Here is a 10,431-nt window from a genome sequence, read left to right on the forward strand (position 1 = left end):
GCATAAGTTAAGAAGGCACTGACGTGTGAATTGGTAATCTTGGTAAGATCTCTAATCCTTGTTATCTGTCTCCCCTACCTGACAAGCTTTAAGTTTAATAAATAAAAAGAGGGGATATGTTGGGGACCAAGATTGAGTGATGCTGTGTAGGACAGCAGAGCATCTCTAAGGCAGAAAGTAATGATCTGGTAACTATGAAGTTGCCAGTGATCATGTGTCTTCCTGCCTATGTGTCAGCAGTCATGGTGTGCCTTCCTGCCTATGTGTCAGCAGCTGCGGTGGGCCTGTCCTGCTGGCCTGGCCTGCCCGCCTGCTAGGCATCAGAAGACACCTTACCCACCTATCACAAGATGCCACAATGCCAAGAAGATACTTGGAGGAGTGGCTGAGCTGATGGCTATATAACCAGCCATTGTGTTTTCAATACAGGCTTTTTTGCACCATTCTTCTTGTGGTCCATGTCGTCGAATGCCACACTGCACGTTTTAGAAATGAAGCCTTTGACTTTTCATCAACTCAGCTTGGCTTCTTGTCCGCTAGCCACTGCCTCTGGTTTCTTCACACCGGCTCTCCTTGCACCTCCAAATTGGCAGAGCAGGCTTTGGACTCAGAGATGCCTTCCCACTGCGGATGTGAGAAGACAGGATCCCCTGGGTGAAAACACTTCTGAGGTCTCCCTTTCAGCTCCAGACCTTTCCTGTGGTCATAATCAAGGTTTTAGTCTGAAGTCAGTCAAGACCTCAGCTGTGAAGTTCCTGTCAAAGAGGCATTTCTTTGGGGTTGGTGGGGGGTGCTTGGCTACACTTGCGTCTGCTGCCTTTCTTGGTTGGAAGTGCACTGAGTGGTTATGAGCTTGCTGACTCAGAGCTTGACATATCTATCATTTGCTTTGCAGAGTTCAATAACATCTGGACTTGTACATCCTATTACCTTAGTCTACAGCTCGTGCTGTACCAGGTGGGACTTGCCTCCTGTTCCTCCCCTCATACCCTGGTGGTTTCAGTCCTCTTAATATCCCCATGTCATGCAGTGCCATGATTCTTTCTGTCCTTTGGAAGCCAGAAAATGCCCCAGAAGGACACTGTGGTTGACTAATGTGCCACAGACACTCAGAGCTTGACATATCTATCATTTGCTTTGCAGAGTTCAATAACATCTGGACTTGTACATCCTATTACCTTAGTCTACAGCTCGTGCTGTACCAGGTGGGACTTGCCTCCTGTTCCTCCCCTCATACCCTGGTGGTTTCAGTCCTCTTAATATCCCCATGTCATGCAGTGCCATGATTCTTTCTGTCCTTTGGAAGCCAGAAAATGCCCCAGAAGGACACTGTGGTTGACTAATGTGCCACAGACCAGCTTCCCTGTCAATGGAGACAAAAGTGGAAGTCCAAGCGCAGTTTCAGAAAGTGATGGACACTTTCTGGAGCTTCTCTAGTCCCTGCAGAGAGAGCAGAAAGGCCCTTAGGTCTCCTCTAGTCAATGGATAATTGCTCAGCTTTTACTACACCAAACAGTTCTTAGAGGGTGAAGAAGAGGAAGAGGAAGAACTCCAGACTCTGTAGGCCTTTGCCAAAGCTCTCCAAAGTGCCCAGGTCAGGTACAACCTCAGTCAGTTTTTCCATCACAAGAATGCTTCGTATTAGACTTTCTTTTCAGCCTGTCAGAATTGCTGGACTGGGGACATTTGCTGTTGTTAGAGAGCGAGTACAGAATAGAAAGAATGACCTGGTGGTTGTTGAGAGACCAGTGTTTCGTCTTTCGAGGGCTATTGCAAAGGCTTATGATCTCCCGTATGACAACAAAGATATTCCTGGTAAGAAGAAAAACCCCTTTGCTCACTCTTGCAGCTGTGTCTGGAGCGATCCTCTCCTTTCAAAGCACCTCACCTTCTCTCTGCTGTGACCATCAGCCTGGTGTCCCCTGGGGAGAGGACACTGACACAAACAGTGGAGACATTTGCAGATAAACTTGGGGGGGTGGGGAGGGGAGAGGGGAGAGGAATTCTAAGGGCTGTTGTGAAGTCCTGCTGTTTTCCTTCTTCATTCCAGCCATTTGACATGGCATGGCTAATCTTCTTCAAACCCAGAGTATATGGCCTGAGAGAAGAGATGCAATGGGCAAGCATCCTCCCCCTTGTCATGGGGACTGTCTCCATCCTCCCTGCTAGTCGTGCTGTCCTGTGTACTGTTCGTACCACAGGGCTGAGAGGCTTTCTTCCTATTTCTGTGTTGAAGAAATCATTGCTGTCCCCTTGGCATCTCAATTGTAAGAGAGCTTTGAACTTCTTCCAGGAAGGGATTACAGCACTTACTTTCAGGGAAATTACCAGAGGTACCAACCAACCTATACTCTGTATCACCTCTAGTCCTAGCAGATGCTGACTCTTTAGTTTATTCTGTTTAGCATTTCAGTAACGCTTTCTTCCTCTTGCACTATTTTCCAGATCATAACCACACTGAGCAACTGCAGTATGCTCGGATTGCCTCAGACATCTCCATTTCTCAGAGGACAGTGGAGGGTTGCATAGAAAAGACCATGCGTCTATTCTCTCTCTGCATAGAGAATGGCAAGAATGTTGCCTTTGTTTTAAATGATGTCGGCATGCTTGTTATCCAGGGAAAAGATGTGAAAATAAGATTTTATAAAGACTTTCTGAAAAGGCTGAATGGGACTGAAAAGATGCTAGAAGCTCTTCTTGGAGTAAGATTTCCATTTTTCCAGTACTACTTGGAGTTCTTTTGCACTTCTCTTAAAGGACAAGGGAACTCATAGCTCCTCTTTCCAAAAGAGGTCTAGCTTCTGGGGCTAGACATGGACTATAGCTCTCTGTAAAGGCCTTCTCTCACATTCAGAGGTCTTGGCAGCAGAAGGATGTAAGAAAAGCTGTACTGGGTCCAATCAAAAACTCCGTGAGCCCACTGCCATCCCCAAGAAAAAGCCTAAGGGAAAGAGCCTAAGAAAAAGCTCTTTGGGCACCAGCAGAAAAGCTGGTGGGCTTTTCAAAAGCAGAAAAGCTATTTGGGCTGGTGCCACTCTGAGTTAACAGCATCAGGTGACCTTGCTGCTTATTAATGAGTTTCTGCTTTGGCCATGTTTGGGATTCTGAGGTAGTGAGTTTGGCAATTTCACCATCTGCTACACACAAACATTTCTGAGCCCCTGTTAGAAAATGCATGCCTAATCATTTCATGGGACAGCCCTGAGTTCTTGTGTCAGGAGAACTCATCATGCCCCCCTCACCTTCTCCCTGTCCAGCATGTCTTTCACAGCTGCTTCTTGACTTGGGCGAGACCCAGAGGCACCGGCAGACATGAGCTCCTCATTCCCTCTGAGGGAGGAATGATTTACCCCAAGACGTGCAGCCAGGCTGCAGCACAGCCCTGGTTCCCAGCTCTGTCTCTCCCACCTGGCTCACTCTCTGGGGTCTTGTCAGCATGTTGTCTGGGCCTTTGCTCCAGTAGGTCCCCATCCAAGATCCGGACCCCCTCAGATATTTGGCACTCCCAGGTCTTAACAACTGTGCAAAGGAAAAGGAAGGACTATGCCTCTCTGTAACTCCAAGCTGCAGATGCAGTCATTTGCATCCTAGGAGAGACTTGGGGTTAAGCCCATATCTGAGTCCTTTGTTCTCCATTCAGGAACAGTCACAACAAGCCAAAAGACAAAAGCCAACACCCAGAAACCCCAGCTAATCAAATCTGCTTGCCTTCTTGGACTTCTCCATTAGAAAAGAATGGGCCTCCTGACTGAATCTCATGATTCTTGCCCTCAGAAAAAAGCCTGGTGATGCTATTACCCATTCCAAATTATCTATTTAACAGCTTCTCTTTGCTATTACTGTTATTATTGTTAATGAAGGAGCACTTGGTGACAGGGTTTCAGAGGGACAGGAGCAGGAGAGTGGCTTGCTGCCTCTGTGAGCAAGAAGACAATTTCCTTGGCATCATCTCACATGTCTCTGTCTCTATTGCAGATGCCAGAGATGAGGGATTCCGTCCTGTCAGGCACTGAGACTGTGGCTTCCCAGATCCGCTCTGGCAGTGTCATTGTCTTCCCACAGTGAGTATGTTGGGTTCAGCAGCCCCTGGCTGACCAAGCCAGGACCTTCTCAGCTTGCGTCTGGTTGTGCTGTCTTGCCAGGGCTTGTGAAGTCCTCTCAGGAAGTTATTCAGAACTAATCAGCAGTGGACCTCTATGATGCATCACACAGTTTCTGGATATAGTCTAGAGTAATGCTGCATATTCTGCTCTCTTACCAGAGATTTTACATTAGCTCCCTAATATCTTTGTGACCAGATTATTAACACAAGGTGCAAAGCAAATATGGAGCTCTTATTCAAACTGGAGTCTTCTGGTTTCCAGGTATGAACTCCAGATTGTGCAGCCTGCCATCAAAGGACCCGCAGAGCTCACCGAAGAACAGGAGGAGGAGAAGGATGATAATGGCAACAAAAAAGGTAGTGGAAGGGTTGACACCTGGGTGGTGTTTGGACATTCTCCTCACTAATGGGACATTATAGCCAAGGCTACAATGCAAGGCATAGGCAACTTCATTTCATTTTGAAAGTTGGGAATTCCAATCCTGCTTTCTTAATTGTTCACAAACATACAAGTATCTTTGGGCTGAACACACCAAAAGAGTGAACTTGCACACACGAGATCTGTAGAGAGATCCCAAAGTCTGTGCCCTTCATGGGAATTTCTCCCTCCTTCCCCGCAAGGCTCCATTTAGTCACCAGCATTTCTCAGCAAGGCCTCCCCCTGCTTTTCACAATATAGACAAGAGAAGCCAGTAGTACCAGAATTCCCCAGGGAATAACATTACCCTTTAGAAATTAAGAGTTGGACAACATCCAGTGTCAGGAAAGGCCTAAAACCTCATGGGAAACATGGCTCCAGGGGGATGGCTTGGTGCAGTTTCATCACATGTATGCACACCTGCACATCATTCCTGTTAGAATGGGCACAAAGATGCTGTTTGAAGAGTTCTCTGCTTTCTTGCTTGCAGGGGCTCTTCCTGACAATCGCCTTCTCTCCAGAGAGAGGCATGCTCCACCCAAAAAGACTTCTATCCATAAGGAGGAAGACAAGATGCACAAAACCAGGGGAAAAAGGCTTCCTGCCAGGTCGAACTTGGGGGAAAATGGATGTGGGGGACCCTGTGCTCTTATTCTTTTTAGGAATAAGAAGTTTCCTTCAGACACAATGTCTGGGCTAAGTCTGGCAGGCTATTACCATGTGGTACAGATGCTAAAGTTTCCTTGTTGGGTAATCAGAGCATTAATGCAACTGCCAGGAGGGATCTGTGGTATTAGAGCCTTGAAATAACAGACAGGAGCCTCCATTCCCATGACTCTGGCCTTCTTCTTGATCTACCAAGAGAAGGCCTAAACCTGGGCATCCTGAGCTTTCCTAGGGAATGTTGTGCCACACCTGATGTTGCAGCTTGGGGTTATCTCTTTCTCTGTATTTGAAAGTACTTGGTCGAATGCAACCAATCTTCCTGCAGAGCTAGCTGCCTTCTGCTGCAGGGGCAGGGGCACACCTTGGGAGACCAAACTGGAAAACAAACTCGTCCTCTACTCATACAGATGCCTTCTATTCTACCTTTTTAGTCCACCACCACCAATCCAGTGGAGCTCAGTGAAGAAAGTGGAAGCCAAAAAGAAAGAAATCCCTCATGCTGGACCAAAACTTGTAAACTTTATTGCTGAAGCTATTAAGACAAAAGAGCAGGTATATAATAGGGAGTGATGCAATGTTTGCGTAGTAGTTTATTGTAGAAAAGCACAGTTGTACAGCCATTGACTCTGAAAAGATGTCGCAGTGTGTGCTCATTTGTACATTAAGTGACTTCTCCTGGAGTCTACTTTAAAAGATGGGGGTTACTGTATGTTTAGAATCTGCTCTTCACTTCTGTTGCCTCATGAAACACATTAGAACACCTTCCTTGCCACTATTCATAATGGAGTTCAAAATCAAAATGCCAGGCTTTTCTGGGATAGGAAATAGGAGTTTTTTAGATCATTGGTTAGTTCACACCTTGGTTGAGCCCACGATAATTCAGGAGCAAAACACAGCTGACAAAAAGGGGCAGAAAAGAGAGTGAGAAATCAATAATAATAATGAATATAAAAACAAAAGCAGATGAGACTGACATTGCTGCTGTTACATTTCTGTGGCCCTCCAGAGAAGAATCCTCCAGGTTAAGAAACGACACCAAAGAGGTCTCCGTGAACTTCAAGCTGTAGAAAGACAGGAGAAGAAAGAATGGCAGAAGAAAGAGAAAGACAGAAGGAAAGAAAAGGAAAAATTGGCACCACCGATCCCTGGGAGAGGAAAGGATAAGCTACAGAGGGCCACGGTACAGGCAGCATTTTAAACTAGACAGGAAGAAAACATCTCTCTCCTACAGAGGAGCTTGAGATTTCAGGCTATTTCAAGTATTCCTGGAACTCTTACTGCAAAATGGCAGGAGTCTCATGAGAAAGGGTCAATTGGGCGACGCAGTGAAACCCTGGTCAGACTCCAGCATCCAACTCCTGGGGCAGGCGGAGGTCCTTCTTCTGGTTCCCCCTCTACTGCCACAGTATCCCGGCCAGAATTCACCCCTGGGATCTGTACGCTGGCAAACAGCCCTGTGTCTTTGCAGCATGCTTGTCTGAGATTCTCCCTTCCTTTGCAGAAACCCACTGTTTCTTGGGGCACCACGCAAATCCCTTCTGCCAGCATGAGGAGGAAGGTGACCAGCCCAGATCTCATAGAGAGAATGATGGGGAACTGGAAAGAGGATGGCGAATCATCCTCAGAGAAGGAGGGTGACAACTCACTGGAGATACCCCCAAAAAGGTAAGTATGGAGCAAGTCGTGCCAAGGCCTGGGGCAGCTGAGTAGCACTGACCCATCTGCAGGGTCAAGGATCCAAATCCCTGATCCATGGCTCTCCTCTGAGCTGTCAAGCCATGGGGAGACCTGGGGTCAGGAGCCCCCAACTCCAGGTGCCTTTCTGCAGCCCAAAGCAAATGCCTAAACCACATCCTGCGTTGAAGAGTGCTGTGGGCACCAGTGAGACTCTGTGTGCAGGGCCTGGGGAAGGTGAGAGGCAGGAAGGTTTCAACCAGAGCATGAGAGAGGGTTTCTCCCTGCTTTTGCAGGCACATTTCTCCTAGGAAAACGCAGGCATTGCTCGCAGCAGTGACCTCTCTGGTGGAGAAGGTCACGCAGGGACAGACAAGAGAGATCAGTAGACAGAGGGATCATGAAGAGGAGGCTCAAGTGAGTAAAGAGCTATCTGCTGCAATGGGGTGTCCCTCTCTCCTTCCACTTCCAGCAGCACCTAGAGGGACTTCTCCTGGCACCTCCCGTGGGAGGGACAGCAGCACACTTCTGAGTCTGTGGCCTTGGTCAGACAGTCCTTAACTGAAGGGGAAGTTGCTGATGACTCAGAATAAGATTTCCGCTTTGGACATAGGTGGCTGAAGACATAAGGATTTGTCCAACGTTCGGCTCTCCATTTTCAGACTGGCAAGCCTGTCCTACCCTCTCAGAGTACAGACACCAAGACCCTTTGCCCTGGGGGTTGATACCTATTCACTCCATCGCAGGTACTGCCTGACTCAGTTCCCACTTGACTCAGCCCCCGACTGATTAGTTGCACTGGGGACTTCTCACTGGCTTGGGCAGGAGTGCCTGTGCCGTATCACAGAGACCACTGAAATGCTGCTCAAAGCGGCTCCATTAATACCTGGCCTGCATTAGGCCTGCTGTATTTCCTTGCTTTCTTTCTGTACCTAAAACTGAACTTCTTTTCACTTCTCAGGGCTAGAGAGCCAGTCCAGCACAATGTGAACCAGCAACTGCCAGCTGTGCTGCCAAAGCGTTCTTGTGTTGAATAAAACCAAATCTCCAAATTGTTGTGCATCTGTCCTTGGCAAGGTGTGCATTGCTCTGCACTGAGCAATATGCGAGCTTTGCAGGGTCAGGAAAAGGACAGCTCAGAGACAGGGAATGTGTTTCAGTCCCTGCTCTGGGGGCAGTTTAAAGGGTCATTACGTAATTCTTCTGCTGGAGCCACATTCTTCGTGGTTTAGGGAAACTCCCTCTCTTTCCTGCTCCTTTGCCCCAGAGAGGGGAGGAGTCGAGAGCTGCAACTGCAGTAGTGCAGGAGGGACTGTGAGGTTGGCATGAAGAGTGTGTGCGTGGAGGTTTCTTCTCCCCATACCTTCCTCAGCAACTGAGCTCAAGGCGGAGCGGTGTCACTCGAGCTTGTGCAGGATGGGGCTTTCAGACCCAATGAAAAGGGTCTCTCCTCATGGCCTGTTCTGTGCCCCAGGAGAGAGCTAGAAGAAACATGAGCTTCTAATGGGAGTCAAGGCAATACAGATTGCCCTGCTCGGGGGCTAAAGTCCAGCTTCAGGAAGATAACCCAGGCTTGGAAAGGCTCTGGCCTCAAATAGCATGTCTTGTTTGACTGCAGCATCTACTTTGTCCCTAACATGACAGTCCTCATGTAGCATCACATGGCAAAGTGTGGACATAGCTTTCCACAGCCTTATGGGTTCCCTTTTCTGGACAGCCAGCTGTGGAGCCTCCTCTGCTTGCCTCAATGCCTCTCTGCCTTGGGAGCGAAACAGAGGAACTGAGGGTGCCTCAGACTAACACCATGGAGTGCTGAGGAACACAAACATACCGCTACCATAGGGAAGCTGCTTAACTAAATCAGCAGGTGTGTTACTGACACCACTGATCTGCAACTTCTCTGTGTTTGAAAGATGACGGAGCATCACTGGTATTCATCCTAGAAAGAGGTAAACTTAAGTTTCGTGCAAGGCCAATAAACCTGCTGTTTTCATTCATCACCTGACCAGCCGGGAGATGGTCTAGACAGTCAGAACAACAATCTAGAGGTAGAGATGGACATTACCAAACCGGATATACCTTTCACCATCAAATCATGCAGTGAAAGATCAGCTAACTTGTCAGCACTAACATCAGGAGCAATATGGATTTCCAGGTGGCAAGTGAGCTTAGTAGAACTCCCAAGGGGTAGGAGTGCACTACAGGCAGACTTGAGCGGCTGATTTCTGAGCAACAACCAGAAAAGTTGGAAGGTAATCTGGCAGAGCGATGGCCGCCCCAGGGGGCCTTCGGTTACCAGGAGCTAACTTTCCTGCGTCATCATTTGGAGGATAGGTTCCCCAGACAAATGGATTACTGGTATGTATGGGACGACTGGGCATTTGCTAGACGAAAAGAGGCGCCTAGGAAAGAGAGACTCTTTCCTCAGAATGCTGTAAGTACCGCAGCTGCTGAAACGCCTGTGGCAGTTATTCCACCCCATGCGCCACCCCCTGCTTCAGCTTCCCTATACGCCCCCTTGCCTTCCGCCCCCGCCCTTCAAGCTCCTCTGGAAGTCGTTCCTGTGCCAGGAGCGGCCCCACCCGATCCGGAAGGGGTACCTCGGGTCGCCACTACACGAGTCTACCGTCCCTGGAGACCCCAAGATTGAATTATATGGAGTCAAGGGCTCCCCAGACTTAGGGATGATCCAGAGAGAGTGTTACAAATCCTAAGGGGAATTGTGCGGGCGTATGACCCTACCTGGGGAGATGTACAAACGCTCCTTGAATCTGCGTTCACTCCAGATGAAAGGTGCTCAATTTTGGATGCAAACCGCCGTTGGGCAGCAGAGAGGGGTGTCGGGGCTGCTCGAACAGCCTGGCCAGCTGTGGACCCCGGGTGGAATCATAATGTAGATGCAGATTACAGGCAGCTGCAATTAGCCAGAGAGTGCTTAGAAGAAGCTATACATTTGGCAGGACAAAAGACTGCAAACTGGTCTAAAGTAAGGGAGTGTCAGCAACAGGCAGAGGAACACCCCTCGGCTTTCTTTGCTAGGCTAATTAAGCAAGTCAGAGTGTATGGGGGAGGACTAGACCCAGAAGCCGAGGCTAACAGGCCGCTAATGATTTCTACATTTGTAGACCAGGCAGCCCCGGACATTAAAAAGTATTTTTCCAAACATGTTCCTGACTGGCCAGGAAAGCGGATGGACGAAATATTACGTTTAGCCACATTTGTGTATAATAGTCGAGAGGAGGAGAGGGCAAAAGAAAAGAGACAGCAAAAAAGAGAGGAAGTTAGTGTGTTAGCAGCTGTGTTAAGAGACGGATTTAAAGGACCCAGGGGGAGGGGACGTGGAAGAGCCCGGAGAGATAGATGGAGTCAAGGTGAACGTGCTGTACAATCAGGAGTTAATGATGTTTGTTATTATTGCGGGGAACAAGGACACTGGCAGCGGGAATGCCCAGTGAGGCCCCGTGTAGTTAGGAACAGAGGAACCGGCTTGAGACTATCAAACACTAAGGAGGAGACCAGGCGATTCCCAGTCAATCCACAATGACAGGAAACAGGAGACTCAGAAAATACT

The 10,431-nt window shown here is 48.4% G+C and overlaps 1 protein-coding gene across 1 annotated transcript; it reads left to right on the forward strand.

Annotated features, from left to right (window-relative positions):
- The first annotated feature begins 2,455 nt into the window (after positions 1-2,455).
- LOC135330404 (uncharacterized) lies at positions 2,456-5,813 on the forward strand. The gene is made up of 5 exons (XM_064524036.1): positions 2,456-2,702; positions 3,976-4,061; positions 4,365-4,459; positions 5,011-5,128; positions 5,618-5,813. Exons 1-5 carry the CDS (start codon positions 2,538-2,540, stop codon positions 5,754-5,756), a joined length of 603 nt encoding a protein of 200 aa, XP_064380106.1. The 5' UTR covers positions 2,456-2,537; the 3' UTR covers positions 5,757-5,813.
- Positions 5,814-10,431: the final 4,618 nt, after the last annotated feature.

The sequence above is a fragment of the Dromaius novaehollandiae genome, chromosome 20 (genome assembly GCF_036370855.1).
Source record: "Dromaius novaehollandiae isolate bDroNov1 chromosome 20, bDroNov1.hap1, whole genome shotgun sequence".
Taxonomy (NCBI): domain Eukaryota; kingdom Metazoa; phylum Chordata; class Aves; order Casuariiformes; family Dromaiidae; genus Dromaius; species Dromaius novaehollandiae.